Source organism: Lutra lutra, chromosome 4 (assembly GCF_902655055.1).
Source record: "Lutra lutra chromosome 4, mLutLut1.2, whole genome shotgun sequence".
Classification (NCBI taxonomy): Eukaryota; Metazoa; Chordata; class Mammalia; order Carnivora; family Mustelidae; genus Lutra; species Lutra lutra.
In genome coordinates, this window is record NC_062281.1 from 182626053 (window position 1) to 182649074 (window position 23022).

Consider the following 23022-nt stretch of genomic DNA (forward strand, 5'->3'; position numbering starts at 1 on the left):
ATGATTTTCTGGTCTGTTAGATGGTTTTGTATAGCTAGCTATTATTGATGGGTTTCAAGTTGATTACAGTGCTTTATCAAGTCATCAGTAGTTTAGGCAGGTCTGCTTTACCAAGTACTGCTTAAAATGCAAGAAGTTATAAGCAAGTATATGTAAGTATATATGTACAAATATGTATGATTTTGACAACTAATTGACGAGGTTGAATAAATTTTATTGAAACAAAGTTCTTTGTGATCAGACTTTGAGCTAGAGTAATGTTGATACTTTAACAAAGGTTGATACTTAAAATAAAAATATATTGATAAATAAAACTTTTTAATTTGTGAGATAAACATAAAATGTATGATCTTAACTATATTTAAATGTACAGTTCAGTGGTGTTAAGTAAGTACAGTGAAGTTTTCTGCCATCTCTCTCCAGAACCCATATAATCTTATAAAACTGAAATTCTGTATCCATTAAATAACTCCCCATTTGCTCCTTCCCATCTGGATCTGGTAACAGTTATTCCATTTTCTGTCTCTAGATTTAACTAGTTTAGATATTTCGTAAGTGGAATCATGCAGAATTTTGTCTTTTTGTAGCTGGCTTGTTTCACTTAGCATAATGAATGTCTTCAAGGTTCATTCATGTCACATGTGTCAGGATTTTCTTATCTTTTGTGACTGTATAATATTCCTTTGTATGTATATACCACATTTTGTTTATTCATTCACATGTCGGTGGACACATTCGCTTCAACGTTTTAGCTATTATAATGCTACTGTGAACCTAAGTATAAAAAGATTCCTTTGAGAACCTTGCTTTCAAGTCTCTTGAGTATATATATATATCCAGAAAAGTAGAATTCCAGGACTACAAGGTAAATTCTGTTTTTCATTTTTTGAGGAACTGTCATATTTTTCATAGTGGCTACACCATTTTACATTACTACCCCAAAGTGCACAAGGGCTGCAGTGTTCTGTACATCCTCATCAACAGGTGCTATTTTCTGTGTTTTCTTTCTTTCTTTTTTTTCTTTCCGGTAGTTATCCTAATGGGCTTGATTTGTTATATCATTGTAGTTTTGATTTGCATTTCCCCAGTGGTTAGTGATGTTGAACATCTTTTCATGTGATCATTGGCTGTTTGTGTACCTTCTTAGGAGGAATGTCTATTCAAATGTGTTTACTGTTTTTCAGTATGGCTGTTTGGTTTTTTTTTGCTTTTGAATTGTAGGAGTTCTTTATATATTCTGTATCTTGACCCCTTATTAGATACATGGTTTACAAATAATTTCTCCAATTTTGTGTTTTTTTTTTTTTTCCCCCACTTGGTTGATTGTGTCCTTTGGTTCCCAGAAGTTTTGTTTTATTTTGTTTTCAGATTGGAGTATAGTTGACATACAGTGTTACATTACTTTCAGGTGTATAATATAGTGATTTGATGATTCTATACATAATGCAGTGCTCCCCAAAAGTGTAGTTACCGTCTGTCACCATACAAAGTGTATACACACCATGGGAGTCCAATGTGGGACTCAATCCCAGGATGCTATCACGACCCGAGCCAAAGGTAGTTAACCAGATGAGCCACCCAGGCACCCCCTGCTCAGTATATTTTCCTATAAGATTTTTTATAATTTTAGTTCTTTGGTTTTGATCTTTGATTCATTTCAAATTCATTTTTTTATATAGTGTAAGATATAAGATATATGCAAATAACCAGTATATGGTTATATTTAATATTTCTTGTAGGACAAGTCTTGTGGTAATAAACTCTTTTGTTTATCTGGAATTTTCGCCCTTATTTTTGAAGGACATTTTTGAGGAACATAGAATTCTTATTTGATAGGTTTTTTCCTTTCAGTGTTCGATTATAATGTTTCTCACTTGGAGTTTATTGAGCTTCCTGTATTTTTGTGTCCTTGTCTTTCTTTAAATTCAGGGTATTTTCAGCCATTATTTTTTCAAATTAGGTTTCTGCACCTTTCTTTTCTATTTTCTCCTATAATGCATATATAGATTTTTTTCAGTGAGGTCCTTTGTATTCTTTTTTTTTTTTTTTTAAGATTTTATTTATTTATTTATTTATTTGATAGAAAGAGAGAGAGAGATCACAAGTAGGCAGAGCAGCAGGCAGAGAGAGAGGGGAAAGCAGGCTTCCCGCCAAACAGAGAGTCCAATGTGTGGGGTCCGATCTCAGGACCCCGAGATCACGATCCGAGCCGAAGGCAGAGGCTTAGCCCACTGAACCACTCAGGCGCCCCCTTGGTCCCTTATATTCTTCAGGCTCTGTTTACTTTTTGCCTCCTACTCCTGCTCCTCACCTTTCTTCTCCTCTCTCTCCCCGCTTTTCACCCTTGGTAATTTCAAGGGTCCTCTGTTCAAAGTCACTGATTGTTTCTTCAGTTTATTTAAGTGTACTTTTCAACCCCTCTAGTGAATTTTAAAAATAAAGTTACTGAGTTTTTCTACTCCAGAATTTGATTATTTTTTACAATTTTTTTGATACTCTGATTTGTGCTCTTTTCAAAGTTTGTTTGTTTGGTTCTCCTTTTTTTTTAATACTTTTTTGATGCTCTGATTTTGTTCATATATTGTTTTCCTGGTTTTCTTAGTTCTCTGTTTTCCTTTATTTTCTTGAGCATATTCAAGATTATTGTTTTTGTTTTGTTTGTTTTGAAGTCCTTGTCAAGTAACTCCCAAGTCTGTGTTTCTTTAATGTTGGTTTCTAGAGATTTACTTTGTTCCTTTGGTCAGTTTTCCCTGTTTATTTGTATGCCTTATAATTGAGCATTTGAAAAGCAGCCACACCCCCTAGTACTGGGGGCCTGGCTCCTTGCAGGGAAAGACCATCAGTGTGAAGGCTAAAGATCTTCTTAGGCATTTTCTGTTCATACATCTTTCCTGGGCCTTTGTGTGTGGTTTCCCTCCAATTCCACTATATCCATGGCTTCTTTTAAATGTCTCAGTTTCCTTAAGAGTCTTACCCTTGCTCCTTCCATGGCCTTAAATATTCTGTTGTATTCCCCCTCCTGTAATCTCTTGCGCCAGATGCCTGCAGGTCTCAAGTCTCCCTGCGGTTCTCATGTAGCTCAGCAGGTGCCACTGCTTTCTGTGGGACTCCAGGGTGATATACAAACTATGCCATTGTTCCCATCAGTGCTCTGAGTATGGTGAGATAGAAACCAGTCTCTTAAGCAGCCCCTAGGTAAGCAAAGTCAGAATGTTGCACACAAGTTCCATTTTTCTCTTCTGTCTCAAGGGAGAAACTGGGAATTGGGTGGCTTCCTCCAGACTGTGTCATGCCAGGGAGGGGGTTTGGGCAGGGGCAGGCAAAAACACCACTACATTTCCTATCCTTTTGAATGTGGTTGTGTAGAGCTCAGGAAGACAGTTTCGAGAAGATTGAAGGTGCTCAGAAACAGTGTTGATGGAAAATTATTTTAGGTTCACAGTAAAACACAGGACCTGTGTAAATATGAGAGAGTGAAAACAGCTGTTCCACAGCCATCAGGAATGGCAAGTGTGTTTTTTGTTTTTTTTTAAGGATAAACTTAAGGATAGAGAAATAAAGAAGTGTTCAAAATTTTCAGAGCAAGAGGAGGGTCACTTCTAACTTTAGTATTAATCTGGGTCATTGTTTCCAAATGTTTTGGTTGAGGACCTCTTTATACTCTTAAATAGCTCTGGGGTTCTCAGTACTTTTTTCATGTTATATCTATTAGTATTTGCTACATTAGTAGTTAAAACTGAGGAATTTAAAAATATTTATTTTAAAGAAAAAATAAAGTTCATTTATTGTACACATCAATAATATATTTTTATGCAAAAATATTTTCCAAAACAAAAATATTGATGAAAAAAGTTGTATTATTTACAGTTTTACAATAATAGATGTTAGATGGGATCTCATATCTCTTTTGCACTCTCATTGTTGAAATATATTATTTCAGCTGAAGTATATGAAGAAAATACAGTCTTACACAGGTGTGTAGTTGGGAAAGGGAGACATTTTATACAATCCTTTTCAGAAACTTGTAATTCTTTGAAATTATGTCAAATTCAGTAAGTGGTAACATTATTTGCTTTCTGGAATCTGAATTCATGTTCGTGACCTGTTGGTCCTCTGGTATGTTAAAATCTACTGGTGTGTCTTGCACTTGAATTAATTATCTACTATTAATATGAATTTGTAATATCACACATTGGTCATTCAAAAAATACTGCTTCACTGAGTTCTACACAAAACTTTTTTAAAAAGATTTTTTGTTTTTATTCATTTATTTGAGAGAGTGAGCACAAGTAGGGGGAGGGGCAGAGGGAGAGTGACAGACTCTCCGCTGAATAGGGAGCTTGTGGGGCACAATCCCAGGACCCCAAGATCATGACCTGATCTGACAAAGTCAGACACTTAATTGAGTGAGCCACCCAGGTGCCCTATACACAAAACTTTTTATTACACAGTATAAAAAATCACGTTCTCATCGGAGAGGTCTAAATATTGGGAAGGTACGAAGCTCATAGTGACAGGTACGAATTTTCAACAGTCTAATTTTTATTTGAAAGTTTTAATTTTATTATTGGTAACAAATACTGTTTATTTTCCTTGATGTGACAGGCAGACTTTGTTCATCTTTACTAAAATGTCTGCCATGTACCAAAGTCTTCATAAGCACATTTTGTCTATTACTTACTCTTTCAAATAAAATGGTGTTGCATGAAATGAGCATGTAATTCAGCTTGTAACTCAAGCAGTTACTCTTTCTCAGTACAGACATCTTATTCCAGCTTTGGAAGTGCACTGTTTATCTTCTCTTACTTGGTCGCACTAAGTATTAAAAAAGACATGTGCTAAAGCTTCCTTACTATGTAGTTCCAGTTTTATAATGTTTTATATGTGACCAAATCACAGAGATGAGAATAGACTTTAGGTTGCCATGGATTAGGTGCACGAGAGCTGGAGGGAGGAAGGGAAGAAGGTAAATATGGCTATGATAGGGTGGTCTGATGGATCTTTGTGAAGAACCTGTTATTTATTCTGTCTATAGTAGTGGTGATACAAATCTATACATGTGATAAAATTGCCAGTAACTAAACACAGAAATGTGTATTGTACATAAAGCTGCTGAATTTATGAATAAGGCTGATGCACTGAATCACTGTCAATTTTCTAGGTTTGTTGTTATACTGTAGATATATGTTACCATTAGGGAAAACTAGATGAAGAGCATCTGTGTGGAAACTCTCTGTATTATTTTTTAAACTCCATGTGAATTTAGATTTACTCAAGAAGTAATAACTTTTACTTTCACATAAATGGCACTCTTAAGTACTTTTTAAAAAAATTTTTTTAAGTACACAGAACGTAGAAGTGAAGACTACCAGTAGTTTTACCCACCTTGCTTTTCTGTCATTAGTGCAAGTGTTAGCACAGGCTAATAATAGCTTAGCATTAATATTTTGAAAATGTTTTCCCTGGCAGACCCTCTAATTGAGCTCTCAGGAATGCCCGGACATCTGCAGTCCACAGTTTGAGAATCAGTGACCTAAAGCTTCCCAGCCTTTATTTAGCTGAGGAAAACAAATAATATACTTAAGACTGTGTATGGGTCTCTGCATCTCTCTCCAGTGTTTTACATTATACTCTTGTTTGTTGGATATTACTGTACTCTCTGAAAATACAGAAATAGATGTTTATAATGATATAAATGGCAGAAATGAGAAGGGTAAAACTTTCGAATTAACAGCTTTCTATACCTATGCTGTGCAGTACGGTAGCAACTAGTCCTATCTGGCTATTTAAGTTTAAAATCTAAAAGATTAAATGTATATAAATAAAATTTAAGTGGAATTAGTAGTTATGGAGTTCCAGCTTTACATGATGAAAAAATCCTGTGGATCTTTTGCACAGTGTGCATATAATTAACACTAATGTCCAGTTAAAAATGATTGAGGGACGCCTGGGTGGCTCAGTTTGTTAATCAGTTGCCTTTAGCTCAGGTCGTGATGCCAGGGTCCTGGGATCAAGTCCCTCATCAGACTCCTTGCTCAGCAGGGAGCCTGCTTCTCTCTCTCCCTCTGCCTGCCACTCTGACTGCTTATGGGCTCTCTCTCCCTCTCTCTCTCAAATAAATAATAAAATCTTTTAAAAAATGGTTGGGCTGTAAATTGTATTTTGTGTTTTGTACCATAATATTCTAATTTTTTTAAAAGATTTGTTTATTCACGAGAGAGAAATAGAGAGCACACATGAGTGTGTGAGCACAAATGGGAGGGGCAGAGGAGAGGGAGAGAGAATCTTAAGCAGACTCTGTGCTGTGGAGCCCGAGGTGGGGATCGGTCTCACAACCTGAGCCTGAAACAAGAGTCGGATGCTTAACCGACTGTGCCATCCAGGTGCCCCTAATATATATATATATATTTTTTAAAAGATTTTATTTATTTATTTGACAGAGAGAAATCACAAGTAAGCAGAGAGGCAGGCAGAGAGAGGGGAGGAAGCAGGCTCTCTGCTGAGCAGAAAGCCCGATGCGGGGCTCGAACCCAGTACCTGGGATCATGACCTGAGCCGAAGGCAGCGGCTTAACCCACTGAGCCACCCAGGCGCCCCCCCCCTAATATATTTTAATTTAATGAATTCATTTAAATAAAATGAAAAATTTGTGTTTTCAGTTGCGTTAGTTAGATTTCAACTATTTAATGTGGCTAATGGCTGACGTATTGAACAGTTTAGATGGAGGCCATTTACAGTTGTTGCAGAAATTTCTAATTACACTGGCTGTGTAACCTTCAAGAAGATAGTTCTCAGGGCGCCTGGGTGGCTCAGTGGGTTAAAGCCTCTGCCTTTGGCTCAGGTCATGATCCCAGGGTCCTGGGATCGAGCCCCACATCAGGCTCCCTGCTCAGCGGGGAGCCTGCTTCCCTTCCTCTCTCTCTGCCTGCCTCTCTGCCTACTTGTGATCTCTATCTGTCAAATAAATAAATAAAATCTTTAAAAAAAAAAAAAAAGAAGATAGTTCTCAAGACGCTGAGGTGCTTGGAGGCATTGTGGATACCAGCACGGTCAGAGTGTTGGTCTAGACTTTACCTTAGGGTATTTTCTTTGCTTTTCTGGCCAGATTTAAGTATCAAATATTTATTTATGTGGTGGAAGAGTTTCTCACTATTTATATTCTATAGTAGCTAGTAACAAGCATGAAGGAATACATTCATGTATATGCACACACATATAAAGAAAAAAATTAAAACAGTTCAGAACTTTTATAAATTAATAATTATGTTTTAAAAATTTGGTGTAGCTGTAGTCTTCTTTTCAGATTTTAAAAGGTATTCCCAGCTCTGAATGATAGAAAAAGATTTGCCTCTAGCACCTATACAGTTTGATATTTTACATTCTAGCATTTTATATTAATAATGGAATTTTTTTGGCACCATGAGTTAAGGGTATATATTCACCTTTTACCAGAAATTATTATCCAGTTATCCCAAAACATTTTATTAAGTAATTCTGTGTATTTTTCACTGACTCGAAATGCTACTAGTACCTTCTATACATATATGTGCTTATTTTAACATTCTCTGTCAGTAGCATTCATTCCGTATCATGTTCTTCTGTATCTTTTTTAATGACTATAAAAGATTATACTCTATGGCTGAGTAAATAATTTTTATACTTCTATCTTTTATCAGTTAAACTGTGAATTTCTTGAAAGTTAAGAAACCTGCACCAATAAATCTTCATCCTCATTTATGTATATAGCCCACAACTATATATAGTGTCTCTTTGTATTAGATTTCAATAAAATCTGTTTATTGATTGTGATTTATGAGATGATTTGTGAGATGATTTATGAGATTTATTAATTGTGATTTATGAGATGACATTTATGTTCCAAGAATATTTAGAATTTTGCAAAATACAGAATTTCTACTGGATTTTCTGGCTGAGTTTATTTTTCTTTTCTATCATGTGAAGATGAAACTGAAGGATAAAGGTTATTTTCATGACTTTATTATTAAAGTAATCCTTTTGATCCTTGAATAAGGAAAAACATGTAATACGGAATTTTTAAATAGAACCATAAGTTGTATCTTGTACTTTCCTTCCAGTTCCCATTCCTCTGAAGTAGGTGATGCTGTTTTCTTAGCAAACTAAGTTTGCTCAGGAAGACATCTTATGTAAATTTATTCATTTATTAATATATTAATTTTATGTATCAAAAAATCCCTACAAGTAGGGTGCATTTATATTTTCTCATTGAATGACTAGTATAATTTCACCTCTTCCCTAGAAAAACATGAACATTTAACATGCCTCCCCTTTATTTGGCCTTATGAATATATCTGTTCTTTTTTTCTTTTTATTAAAGGTTTTATTTATTTATTTGACAGACACAGTGGGAGAGGGGACACAAGCAGGGGGAGTGGGAGAGGGAGAAGCAGGCTTCTTGTCGAGCAGGGAGCCTGATGGGGGCTCGATCCTAGGACCCTGGGATCATGACCTGAGCCGAAAGCAGATACTTAACGACCGAGCCACCCAGGCGCTCTGAATATATCTGTTCCTTGAAAGGAATTCTTGTGTCAAATGGATAAGCTTCTTTAAAATGTCAGAGTATGAAAACACTAATTCAAAAAGATTTTTGCAGCATCATTTATAATAGTCCAATTATGGAAGCAGCCCAGGTGTCCACTGATAAATGGATAGACAATGAAGATGTGTGAATTGTTGAATCACTATATTGTACACTTGAAACTAATGTAACAATATTGTTAACTTTACTGAAATAAAAACTTTAAAGAGTAAAATTTGGCAGGTATTATGTACTAGCTCCTCAGAGAGTTGTGGGAACTTAATTTTTTCTTTTCTTTTTTTTTTTTTAAGATTTATTTAGGGAGAGAAAGCATGGGGAGGGGCAAAGGCACAGAGAGAATCTCAAGCAGACTCTATTCTGAGCATGGACACCCACACAGGGCTTGTCCCGTGACCCTGAGATCATGACTTCTGCCAAAACCAAGTGTTGGTTTCCCAACCAAATGTGCCACCCAGGTGCCCTGCAACTTCATTTTTCAATCAGATTTGCATGTTCATGCACACATTCACAGTATTGAATTTAGTCATTTTGGTAGTATTTGTTTCAGGTGAAGGAAGAGTCTTAAATAGGAGAATCTTATTATTTTTAAAGATTTTATTTATTTATATGACAGAGAGCACAATCAGGGAGAGTGGGAGAGGGAGAAATAGGCTCTCCGCTGAGCATGGATCCTGAGGTAGAGCTTAATGCCAGGACCCTTGGGATCATGACCTGAGCCAAGGCCAGATCCTTAACAGACTGAGCCATGCAGGTGCCCCTTTAATTTTTTTTAAAATTTATTTGTTTTAGAGAGAGAGAAAGAGAGTGTGAGTGAGCAGGGGGAGGGGCAAAGGGAGAAGGAGAATCTCCAGCAGACTCCCACTGATCACAGAGCCCAATTCAGCACTTGATCTCAGGACCCTGAGATCATGACCTGAGCCAAAATCAAGAGTCAGACACTTAACCGACTGAGCCACTCAGGCAACCCCTGTTAGAATTATTTTTGTTGGTTTAAGTCCATTGTATTATATTGCAAAAATTGAAAATCCTTGTTGATTTTTTTCATATATTTTAAAAACCATCACATCTGGACCTGATGCTATATTATGGTGTTTTGTCTTGTAATGGAATTTACCCTCAGATTTTTATCTTTAAATATCCAAATCACTGTTTCTTAAATAGTTATTATGGACTTAAAGGTTATGTCTGCAGCACAGAAACTGTTGTGGTTGGCTTTTTTAAATTGGCATTCTGTTAGCATTTTGTCAGTTAACACCATTTGCTAGTTTTTGTTACTGTTGTGTTCTTATTTCCCCAAGTTGATAAGAAGGTATCAGTGACTTAGGAAGGTTCATTGAAACATAAAAGTAATGATGAAAATGAGATTGTAAGTCTGTAACTCATGTAAACTTAACAGTGAACGGATTGACAGTTTAAATATGAATAATTTGTACATATATCTTTGGAGAAGTAAGTCTTTGTAATACCTGTGAAGGTGCAAAAAGGAAAAGTACAAACAAAACCTATGATGACTATTGAAGTGATACTCTGTTGATCTGTCCCTAGTTCTCTGTTCACTTGATATTATGAAACATGCTTATAGAATTTTCCTATTTAAATATTTGCAATATTTTCCAACAAATTATAGTAGTATATTAAGCAATTTATTCCAGAATGACTTAAACTTGGTGAATCAGGTCATTACATGCAGAGGAGAGAGAAAAAACCTAGATGCATCTTTCACAGTTGCACTCTTTGCAGCATCGACAGGTACAACTTATATCATTCCAAAGAAGTTTCTAAAACCAGTCACAAAGAACTGAATAATCCTCTGAGAGAAGCTAAGTGAGCTATTGGCAAAATTCCTTTATCTGTGCTCTATTAAAATCCCATAATGGCACAGTGGCCACAATGGCATACGTTGTGAAAGTGGAATCACCTCTGTTGTGTGGCTGTCATCCGATATTATGCTTTGTGTTTAGATGAAACCGCTTGTGTAGAATATGAATCTGCTCTTGGCATACATATAATTTGAGTAGAAGAAGTACTTGATTATTTTTTGTTTAAAATAGTAATTCAAAGCTAAAGGAAAAGAAATTCTTCTAATAGTATTCATTTTAAGACCAATGATACAGTGCATGTATTGACAGGGAACCAGCTGTACGTGTTGCCAGGAATGGTATATTACCTAATGAAAGAACTTGTGCCTGAATGGTAATTCACATACCATTTTTTCAATTAACTGTAGATGTGTTTGGTGCCTTATATGTCTCCAGTGTTGAAGATATTAATGAAAATTTTGTATTAAGTCAGATGTGGCCATTAAGCAAATTTTCAGCATCTTCTCTGGAAACAAATTAGGGTGCTCTTCCTTTTTGTAGTACTCTAGCTCTGGGAAGGCAAAATTCTCATGTAACTTCTTGAAGGATAGGAAGAGAACACTTCTGTATGTTTTTTATAAGTTGTACTTCTCAATGTTGTATTTGGTATCTTGACAGAAGCTTTTGCTTCAACCAACATCAACTAAATGTTGAGAATAAAGTGTCAAGATTCCCTAAAACCGACAAGCCTTACCACTGAGAATATGGCTTTCTTAACAGTTGTTCACTTTGTTTAATTTGACAAAGAATGAAATTGGTGCTGTATTTTACAACTATATCCAAATGTTGTCATGAAACTTGACGAAATACTTTTCAACTTAGAGTGCAGACAGAGTTGATAAGAAATCCACTTACCTCTCTTGGAAAGGAGGCAAGATGACAGAGGAGTGGGGGATCCTGTTTCAACTGGTCTCCTGAATTTAGCTGGATATATATCAAACCATTTTGAACACCCATGGAGTCAGCCTTAGATTATGAATATATATCTGGATCTCAACAAGCAGAAATGTGACTGCTTTTTGCAAGGTAGGATGTTTAGAGTCGTGACTCCGTGGGGAGATACCAGAAGATGAGCAGAAGGGGGGAGGGAACCTCCAAAGCTGGTACCTTGGAAGGGGTACAACAGCAGAATGCCAATTCAGAACCCTTAGAAATCTGCTCTAGTGAGAAACATACCTCTCTAAGGGGGGCTTAGGAAATGAAAAGGCAAAAATTCTAGGTGTAGAGCATTGTGGTCTCAGTTTAGGGGGAACCACAGAGCAAAATGGGATTCCTGAAATGGTAGAGTGCCTGAGCATTGGAGACAGGAAGCAGGTTATGGTTCGTGAACCCAGGAAGGGACTCTCAGCTCCGATTGCCATAAACTGGGAGCCAGGCCGGTCGATAACTGCTCTTTCCTTCAAGAGCCTGAAAAAATCTGGAACCTGAACCTTCAACCAGGCAAAAGCTTGCAGCATGGTAGTGGCCAGGAGAAGGCTTCAGAGCAGAACCCACACCTGATTCCAGAGTTTTAGGTGTACACATGAGCCCACAGCCACTCATGGTTTTAGAATCACAAAGGGCAGTGGCACTCCTGGGCCCCTGAGACTACCTCTGAGACAGTTGCTATGGGCGCGCACCACAGGAGGCCGCAGTTTTTAGCAACACCTGCAGAAGTGGATATTGTTTGTCCTGGAAGGGCTATTAAAGAGGACAGATTGAGATTTTTCTGCTCTGGGCCAGAGGTTTGGCTGCGGCTATTTTTGCTCTGATCCTCTGAAGAGGCAGGAAAAGCATCCAGGGAGCAAAAGGCACACAGAAGACTGGTTTCCACTGAGCCCATCCTCCTGACAGGGAGCACGGTATCTCTGCACAGGCGGGGTTACCTGAGAAACAGTGCGGCAGGCCCCTCCCGCAGAAGACAGGCTGGAAGAACAGGTGGATGAGAATCCTATGGATCCTATGAGGCTGTAAAATCCCAACGCCAGAGGAAAATTGTGTATTGAGCTCCAGGTGTTACTTCATGACTTGTTTATTTTTCAGATTTCTTCCCCCTTTTCTCATGCTTTTTCTCTGTTGTATTTTTCTTTTTCTCTTCTCTTCATTTCAGCTAGATGTCTGTTACATCAGCTTATTTTTCAGTTGCTTTTGAACTTGTTATTTTTACACATGTATACTTTTAAAAATAGATATATGCTTTATTTTAGACCTTTTTTCACTCTGTTCAGTTTTACCTTTTTCATACATACAAATTTTACTTTCCTTTTAATTTTGGGATGGGGTGTCCTCTAACACACAGACCAAAATACACCCAGGAACAACCGAAATACACTGCTTTGCCATTGAGAAATTATAGCCCCCCATTTTTCAATTTTTCAGTTTTATTCTTGTGTTTCATTTTGGCTTTAGTTTTTTTTGGTGGTGGCATTTGACCCCCTCTGCATTTTGCTAGGGTGCATCTAGCTTGGGTCATGGTTGATATTTTGGACTCTGCATTCACTCAGCCATTCCTTGACAGAATGACTAGGAGGAGGAACTCTCAACAAAGAAAAGAACCAGAAACGATGTCCTCTGCCACAGAACTAAGGAACATAGCTATAAGCAAGGTGTCAGAGATGGAATTCAGGATAGCAATCATGAAGTCAATAGCTAGGCTTAAAAAAAGCATTAGTGACAATATAGACTCTCTAAGGGCAGAAATGAGATCTAATCAGGCCGAACTTAAAAATGCTATGAATGAGGGGTGCCTGGGTGGCCCAGTCACTACGCATCTGCCTTTGGTGCAGGTCATGATCCTGGGGTCCTGGGATCAAGCCTCGGTCTCCCTGCTCGGCAGGAAGCCTGCTTATCCCTCTCTCACTGTCCCTGCATGTGTTCCCTCTCTCGCTGTGTCTTTCTTTGTCAAATAAATAAAATCTTTTTTAAAAAATGCTATGAATGAGATGCAGTCTAAACTGGATACTCTAACAGCGAGCATAAATGAGGCAGAAGAGCAAATCAGTGATCTAGGAAAAAACTGATAGGAAGGAAGCTGAGGAAAATAGGGATAGGCAGCTAGTAGCCCATGAAAATAGATCAATGAAATGATGCCATGAAACATACCAATGTCAGAATTATTGGGCTCCCCGAGGAGGCGGAGGGAGAGGGAAGACTAGAAGGTATATTTGAGCAAATCATAGATGAGAACTTCCCTAATCTGGGGAGGGAAACAAGCATTTATGTCCAAGAGGCAGAGAGGACTCCTCCCAAAAACAGATAAAAATAAGTCAACATCCCAACATATAATAGTGAAACTTGCAAATCTTAGAGCCAAGGAAGTTACCCTGAGAGAAGCTAGAGGGAAGAGATTTCTTATATATGGCGGGAGGAACATCAGAATAACATCAGACCTGTCCACAGAAAGCTGGCAAGCCAAAAAGGGCTGGCAAGACATATTCAGGGTACTAAATGAAAAGAACATGTAGCCAAGAATACTTTACCCAACAAGGCTGTCATTCAGAATGGATGGAGAGCTAGAGCTTTCAGGACAGGAAGAAACTGAAAGAATATGTGGCCACCAAACCAGCCCTGTGAGAAAAATTAAGGGGGATTCTGTAAGTGAAGAGCAGCTCATAAGTCACACAGACCAGAAAGAAACAAAATCTATAGAAATGGACTTTACAGGTAATAAAATGGCACTCAATTCCTATCTTTCAGTAGTACACTGAATGTAAAGGGGCTGACTGCTCCCATTAAAAGACACAGGATTTCAGATTGGATAAGAAAGCATCCATCCATATGCTGTCTGCAAGAGACTCATTTTGAACCTAAAAACACCTCCAGATTGAAAGTGAGGGGATAGAGAACCTTTACCATGCTAATGGGACCTCTAAAGAAAGCTGGGGTAGCAATCCTCATATCAGACAAATTTTATTTTATTTTATTTTTATTTTTTTTAAGATTTTATTTATTTATTTGACAGAAATCACAAGTAGGCAGAGAGGCAGGCAGAGAGAGAGGAGGAAGCAGGCTCCCTGCTGAGCAGAAAGCCCGATGTGGGGCTCGAACCCAGGACCTGGGATCATGACCTGAGCTGAAGGCAGCGGCTTAACCCACTGAGCCACCCAGGCGCCCCACAAATTGAATTTTAAACCAAAGACCATAGTAAGAGATATAGAGGGACACTATATCATACCTAAAAGGTCTATCCAATAAGAAGATCTAACAATTATAAATATCTAAGCCTTCAACATGGAAGCAGCCAGTTATATAAACCAGTTAATAGCCAAAATAAAGAAACTTTGATAATACATTAGTAGTAGAAGACCTCAACACTTCACTCAAGCAATGGACAGATCATATAAGCAGATCAACCAAGAAACAAGAGCTTTGAATGACACATTGGACCAGATGGACTTCATAGATATATACAGAACATTCCATCCTAAAACAACAGAATACTTGTTCTTCTCCAGTGCCAACAGAACTTTCTCCAGAATAGGCCATCAGGTCTCAACTGGTACCAAAAGATTGAGATTATCCCCTGCATATTTCAGATCACAGTGCTGTGAAACTGGAACTCAACAAGAACAAATTTGGAAGGACCTCAAACACTTGGAAGTTAAAGAGTATCCTGCTAAAGGATGTTTGGGCCAACCAGGAAATTCAAGAACTTAAACAATTCAATGAAACTAATGGGAATGAAAACACATCGACCCAAAACCTATAGGATACTGCAAAGGCGGTCCTAGGAGAGAAATACATAGTCATCCAAGCCTCTTCGAAAAAATTAGAAAAATCCCATATGCACAAGCTAAACTTAACCTAAAGGACTTGGAGAAAGAACAGCAAATAAGGCCTAAACCAAACAGAAGAGAAATAATAATGATTAGAGCAGAAACCAATGAAATACAAATTAGAAAAGCTGTAGAACAGATCAATGAAACTAGAAACTAGTTCTTTGAAGCAATTAGTAAGATTGGTAAACCTTTGGCCAGACTTACCCAAAAGAAAAGGGAAAGTACCCAAATTAATAAAATCATGAATGAAAGAGGAGAGATCACAACACCAAGGAAATAGAAACAATTATTAGACATTATTATCAGCAATTGTATGCCAACAAATTAAGCAATCAAGAAAAAGTGGACGCATTCCTGGAAATGTATAAACTACTAAGACTGAAATAGGAAGAAACAGACAATCTGAACAGTCCAATAACCAGCAAGGAAATTGAAGCAGTAATCAAACCCCCCCCCCCCCCCCCCCCGAAAAAAAAAGAGTCCAAGGCTAGATGGCTTCCCAGGGGAATTCTACCAAACCTTTAAAGAAGAAATAATGCCTATTCTACTGAAGCTATTTCAAAAAATAAAAATAATGGGAAAACTTCCTCTTTCTATGAGGCCAGCTTTACTCTGATCCCAAAACTAGACAAAGACCCCATCAAAAACGAGAATTACAGATGAATACCCTGATGAACATGGATGCCAAAATATTCCTAGCCAATAGGATCCAACAGTACATTAAAAAGATTATTCACCACAATCAGGTGAGTTTTATTCTGGGATGCAGGGTGGTTTAGCTTTCAGAAATCAATCAGCGTGATAGAGCACAGTAATAAAAGAAAAGACAAAAAACATATGATCCTTTCAACTGATGCAGAAAAAGCACTTGATAAAATAGAGCAGCCTTTCCTGAATAAAACTGTTCAAACTATAGGGATAGAGGGAACATACCTCAGTATCATAAAAGCCATCTATGAAAAACCCACAGTGAATGTCATTCTCAATGGAGAAAAACTGAGAGCTTTTCCGTTAAGGTCAGGAACCTGACAGAGATGCCCACTTTCACCATTATTGTTCAACATAGTACTAGAAGTCCTAGCCTCAGCAATCAGACAACAAAAAGAAATAAAAGGCATTCAAATTGGCAAAGAAATCCACTTACCTCTCTTATGTTGGAATGGTTAACTTCAATTAGAAAGTTAACTTTTAAGTTGAAATAAACCTCCAGCCTTCTAGAGTTTGAATGTGATACATACACATAAACTTGATTTTTCGAACAGTGCTAAAAATTATCTTTGGTGAAAAATCTGTGGCTAACTTTTGGGTCATATGTGATGCAATTATCACCTATTTGATAGATTTGAGATGCTTGCTGTCGTAACTTTCAATTTGTGGTCAGATTTAGTACACCTGTTGTGAAAAAGGGAAACTAACCTGATTATAGGTAGGACCTTAATGTTGGTTATAGAGATGGGTATAATGTTACCATGTTCAAAGATTGCAAGTTATCCTCTGTGTCCAGTATGTGTCCATTGATTTTGTTTTGTTTTCATTAATTAAAAGTTATGATAAAGTTTTCAAAGATTTGCTTTGAAGATTTGTGTGTGTGTGTGTGTGTGTGTGTGTGTGTGTAATCTCTATACCCAATTTGGGGTTTGAACTCATGACTGCAGTATCAGGAGTTGGATGCTACACTGACTGAGCCAGCCAGGCATCCCTCAAACATTTGCTTTAAATTGTTAATCCCAGCTAAACTGCCATTAAATGGTCAGCAGATGCTAAAAGTTGTAGAATTTTCTTTTAAAACAAAGTCAAAATACTTTCTAGAGATAGCATTTACTTTGTTACCTTGGATAAGATACTTTGTTTTTGTTTTTTTTGTTTTTTGTTTTTTTTTAGAGATTTATTTATTTGTTAGAGAGACCGGGAGAAAGAGAGCAAGCTTGGCAGTGGGTGAAGAGGGAGAGAATCTTTTTTTTTTTTTTTTTTTAAGAGAATTTATTTATTTATTTGACAGAGAGGGATCACAAGTAGGCAGAGAGGCAGGTACAGAGGGGTGGGGGGAGCAGGCTCCCTGCTGAGCAGGGAGCCCAATGTGGGCTCCATCCCAGGACCCTGAGATCACGACCTGAGCTGAAGGCAGAGGCTTAACCCACTGAGCCATCCAGGCTCCCTGAGAGAGAGAATCTTAAGCTGACTCCCCACTGAGTGTGCAGTCTGACATGGGGCTCAATCTCTTGACCCACAAGATTACGACCTAAGCCAAAACCAGGAGTCAGACACTCAGCCAACTGAGCCACCCCGGTGCCCTGACACTTGAATTTTCTGACCTTTGATTTCCTCATTTGTAGAACTGGCATTGTGGTGGTAAAAGGTGATTGTACAGTAATTGATTTTTCCTTATTTAATCTTAGGAACTTACTTGTGAAGTAGATTAGCTAATAATTTTACATTAATGGGAAGGATAAATTACTTGCCCAAGTAAATGGCCGTTGGGATTTGAAGCCAAGTCCTGTGATTCTGTGTCCATTGCTATTGCCCTTATTTCATTTTAAACATGTTACAGATTTCTTCTTTTTTTTTTTTCCCCTGAATTCAGTAGCACAAATGCTAGTTTGTAGTATTTAACATGGTTTCATAATGAAAAGCTTATACTCTTATTTTCAGAAAACCTATGGTAAGTTAGTACCTAATACCGCTTACCCCATGCTTTTGTCTAAAGTTCGTATTGATTATATATTTTTATGTAAAAAAAAATGGTCGTGTAAAAGGATTAAAGTCATTTAAAAGGATTAAGCAGTGGAAGAGAACAGCAACAATATAGCAGTTAACCTAGTGAACTGCTAATTTGTCTCTGGGGTGTCTTCCTCAACGGTTTTCTTTGCTTGTAGGTACTTTGGAAAACTCAACACAGCAATAACACATTCTCTCAGCCATGTTTCATTTTGTTTGTGGCATGATCTGTCCGTTTCTGAAATAGATGAATTGACAGTGAGTGCTCTTTGTACTTAGGTTATCAAATCATTGTACTTAGTCGTTGGGTTGCAGATGTCTACTTATCAGGAGGTGTTTAAGGTAACCTCTTAAAAAATGCCACTCTGGGGACGCCTGGGTGGCTCAGTTGGTTGAGCAGCTGCCTTCGGCTCAGGTCATGATCCCAGCGTCCTGGGATCGAATCCCGCATCGGGCTCTTGCTCGTCGGGGAGCCTGCTTCTCCCTCTGCCTCTGCCTGCCGTTCTGTCTGCCTGTGCTCGCTCTCTCTCCCTCGCTCTCTCTGACAAATAAATAAATAAAATCTTTTAAAAAAAAATGCCACTCTGATTCTGAATTGCTGCATATTGTGGTAAAGATAAGTTTTTAAAAGTAGAGCTGTAAACTGTACTAGTAAATACTTTTGTAAATTTCTTTTGAATACTTTGAGTTATCCTGCCATATATATTCAAAATATGATATTGTTCTTGTCATTTTTTTGACAGACCCCATATCCCTCTGGACAGAATGCAGGTCCAACCACGTTGGTATACCCTCAAGCCCCTCAGACAATGAATTCACAACCTCAAACCCGTTCTCCGGTAAGTATACAGAAGCTTTTTCTAGACAGTGTTTTCCATTTAAGTTTGTGTTTTTAGGAGCTTGGGTTCCTTCGGCTAAAACTTTTACTCGTTTTTGGAAACTTGTTCCAAGGACAGTTTATTTTACTTTATTATTATTATTACTATTATTATTATTATTATTATTGGTCAGCACTGCATTTTCAGACTTTTAGTATAGGAATAATTTAAATTTATTGAGAGAAGAAATGGAGCTTTTTATCTTCTTTTACTTTTCTGTGGCATGATTTTTTTTTTTTAATCTGGTTGCATTCAAGTTCATTTTAGCTCTTAATTTGTTGTACTGTTCACAATTCAGGAGGACAGTAAAGCACGGTGATTTTTAAAAGTAAATTAAATTTCATTAATTAGACTCTCAAATTTCAGTGGTTTGGGAAGTAAGATTTCTGAATCGGTGTCACTAGATCAGTTCTAACCATTTGACAGTTTGGACAATGCGTGACATACACCAATGGTGTATTCATTTTTTCAGATGGTAAATAAATTGCGATACAAATTAAAATGCTGTCATCCTCTTTGCTCATCCTTTACATGGATTGCAATAAATATTGCAAAGACTGAGAATTTACTCTAGGTTCATCCTTCTGTTTCACAAAAATATATAGTGGCTTCAGCTGTCCATTCCTTAGAACGTCGTTTCCTGCCCTGCATGACTAATTTTTGCCAGAAGGTGCTTCTGTAACATCTCACGTTGTATCTCACATTCCTACTTGTATCTCAGCTCTGTGTTTTCCTCAGAGTACAGGTATCTTCTTTTGGTTCCCCACCCCTGCTTTTTTGCCTGTAGTATAGGGGTATTTCGTTGCATTAGCTCCTATTCATTTGGTTTTATGCATGAACTGAGAAATGTTGAAATGTATGAAAGATTGCTCAAAGAACTAGAGATCATGGACTGCACCAAAATGTAATCTCTTTCTTACCCTCTTCTGTCTTCCTTTTCCCTATTGCCCTCTTCTCCAATCCCTGTTCTTAGATCCTGGTTCTCCCCAGGGGGTGGAAGAACCTTTCTGAAGAGGTGGGACTTTGGTCCTAGTTGCCTGTTTGCTTGTCTTTTTTTTTTCTTTTTTTCTTTTTTCCTTTTTCTTTTTCTTTTTTCTTTTTTCTTTTTTTTATTTTTGCTGAAATGATCGACAAGATGTCCGATGCAAGTTGTGTTCTGAGAGTGGTTTGGGGTTGTGGATACTTGACTTCTTGGAGTGGGCCTGAGATGTCACCAGATTAATTTAGATAGGCCCTGCTTCTAGTCATTAAACATGGGACATTATGGTAAGCTCTTATTGCAAAGAACTATGGCCCTCTTCACCCCCATCCCCCTTTTATAATTATTGAAAGAAAAGAAATTTACATGGTTAGAACTGGCGCAAAACCTGACTGAAGAGCTGCATCTCTAAACCAGTTTTTTTGACAGCCCAGCAGAACAGTGCCAATACATTGCACAGACAACTGGAAGAGGAGGAAGGTTTTGGAACAGACTCCCGTTTACAGGTCCTTGGCTGGAAGAGGCTGGATAAAATACTGCATTGTAAGCAATATAACAAACTGTACTTCTTGCAGGCAGTGGTGCCTCTGGCACTCATTATTTTTGACCACATCCATTTATTGGCTGATGAACAGAAATGCTTTGATTGCGTCTTCTCTGGAAGTCTGACCTAGCATGGCAGTTTCTGCCAGGCATAGCGGGGAAAAGAATAACAAATTGGGTGGGTCTTCTTGATTGGGAATTAGACAGGAGTAATTTGGGGTTTAGATTTTCCTTTATTTTAAACTCGAAGAGGGATATCCCTTTCAGATAAATTTGATATTAAAAGATAAATTTCAAGGCTTCTTTTTCCCTCTTTCCTTTTTATAATTGAATATCAAAGAGGAAATTGTCTGTAGTTGTCAGCCATGTTTCTGTGGTCATAAACTCTTCAGATACTATCCTCTATGCAATTTTTGCCATCTGCTCTGCTAGTGACCATTACCACCCCCATTACTAAAAACCACACACATAACATTCCATTACATATCCCAAAACAAGTGCAAGACTAGCAAACCCTAGACTACTCTTGCTTGTTGTTTTGGGTCCAGTTTTCTTTATTTCATTTGTGTTGGTGCTGGGAGGGTGAAGTTGGGATATGAAATTTGACAGGATTGCATTTTCTTTCTACATCCCAAATTGCCATAGTTTAGTCTCATCCATCCCACAGCTATCTCAACTGGTGAGGAGAGGTAAGCTGTTGCACTAAGGAAGGGACTCTTCCCTTGGCTTTGTAGAGCAGCTAAAGCTTACTCCATTCTATTTCTGCATTAATGGGCCATTGGCAATTGCACAGTTTAGGCTCTTCTGTTCTTCCCTGGACAGCTGCCTTTGCAATCCAAGTGGCTTCACATGGCACCCCCTCCCTCTTTCAGGTTATCTTTGTGTCTGTATTTCTATTTGATGTATAGTATCTTAGTGAAATTCATATTACTGAAAATTTGTTTAAAAGCAAAAAGGTACTGGTTAGCTACCTATCTGTTCCATTTTCTGGTTATACTGGAACTCTTTAAAAAATAGTTTATTTTTAAATAGCCTCCAAAGTATCTATTAAATGCCTCATTGGAAGGGGGAACAGTTTGGCTTTTGCAGTAACCTGTACCCACTGGTTATATTTTGTGGTTCTAAGTGCCAAAGATGCATCAGTGTTATGTTGGCCATGCCCTGTTGCCAACTGTGCACAGAAGGGTGAGTGAATGGGTGGGTGGGTGGCATTAACATTGGATCCAAGTTCACAGAAGGCTGCTTTCCTTAATATCTACAGTCCTCACCATCTAAAAACCCCTTAAAAAAATAAAAGGAAGAAATGAATGTTTCTATTTTTAATATGAGCCAGCAGCGACTACAGTTTGTTCTGTTGCTTACAGTTACCCATAGGATTAAGACTGTTGTCATTCCAAGTGGAAAGCTCAATAGCCAATGGTGACTAGTGCAAAATAGACTAGGGTACTTTTCAACTAACTTGTGTTTTTTTTGGTTTGTTTGTTTTTTTTGTTTTTGGTTTTTTTTTTAATATATGTGTAATTTTATAAGGTACTCCTCTTGCTCATAGAAAGTTCTCTTTTGACTGGAACCTTCCAAATATATGAAGTTGCAACTTTTATTTTAGAGCCTTAGAAATGAGACCTTTCTGTGGAACAGTGATAAGACAGGTACTGCTATACTCAGGTTAATTTTTTAACGTGGCCCTTCTCTCTCATTTTCTTCAAAAGTGTCATGAAGAAACATCTCACTTCCACCCCTACTTTCATACCACATGGGTGGTATTGCCTATTCTTGAAATTTGGTGTCCATAGTAGAGGTATGATCTGTTTTCTTTTCATAATTGGAAAACTGAAAATATAAGACCTCAGTTTCTATGAAGAGAAAAAGTTCACGAAGTAAAGGTCCCCTTATCATCATTCTGAAAAACTCTTTTACAGTAGTTAGCAGATATAATGGCTGACCTAACACACCCTAATCACACAGGTCATCAAGGGCTCATTAATTTATGCTGAAAAACTTCAAATTGTGTTTAAGACACTTTTCATTACTTGAAAAATAGGTGATGTTTTAGCTTTTAAGAAGAATTCTTAATAAAGCAGTCTTCAACCATCTCCTGCATTGTGGCATGTGCTCCACTGCAATTTTTTGAAAATTATTTATGTGAAATAACAGCAGTTGGGGAATAATTCCACATCTCTTGCATGTAACTTAAATTCTGAGTATGAGGGATTGGTTCTTAGTTAATCTTCAGTCTGATTCACCTGCAGTGTTAATAGAAGGAAGGCTTTCTAGGAAATAACTGAAGATGTATTTTAGTTTCTTAAATGTATTCCATTCAAGTCCTGTGTGGTTTGCATTCAAAACTGCTTTGTAAATATTTTCTTTTCACTATTAAGGGGGTCGTTAACATTTCAATAGTTAATGTATTAGTAGCCAGTACATGACACTATGTCCCGAATAGTTTTCTCTGTCTTTTTTAGTGAAATCACACTGGAAGTCTAGTTAATGGTCTAGTGAAGAATAGTGGATCTTACAAGTTTAGTATTTAAAATTTTATTAGTAGGAAAGCTTTTTCTTTCATTGTACATTAGGGAAAGTAAGAGAGTGTGTATTATAAGCTTTTAAGCTCTCTGTTGGGCTAAGGAATTATATTTTTTTGTTTGTTTTTATTCTCAGTATCAAATAGCAGTAGGTACATATGGACAGTGTTGTGCTGTTGTGTATAAAAACT

General features: G+C 37.5%; 1 protein-coding gene across 19 annotated transcripts in view; it reads left to right on the top strand.

Moving 5' to 3' along the window:
• EIF4G3 (eukaryotic translation initiation factor 4 gamma 3) overlaps positions 1–23022 on the top strand; it is a 343477-nt gene that overhangs the window by 155710 nt on the left and 164745 nt on the right. For 12 of the 19 annotated variants that reach the window (XM_047728162.1, XM_047728168.1, XM_047728169.1 and 9 more), the window contains 2 exons: positions 18653–18748; positions 20196–20309. In XM_047728162.1, the coding sequence (XP_047584118.1) occupies positions 18653–18748; positions 20196–20309 (210 nt within the window). The remainder of the gene's footprint in view (positions 1–18652; positions 18749–20195; positions 20310–23022) is intronic. The other 7 variants (XM_047728171.1, XM_047728174.1, XM_047728175.1 and 4 more) reach the window with 1 other exon arrangement.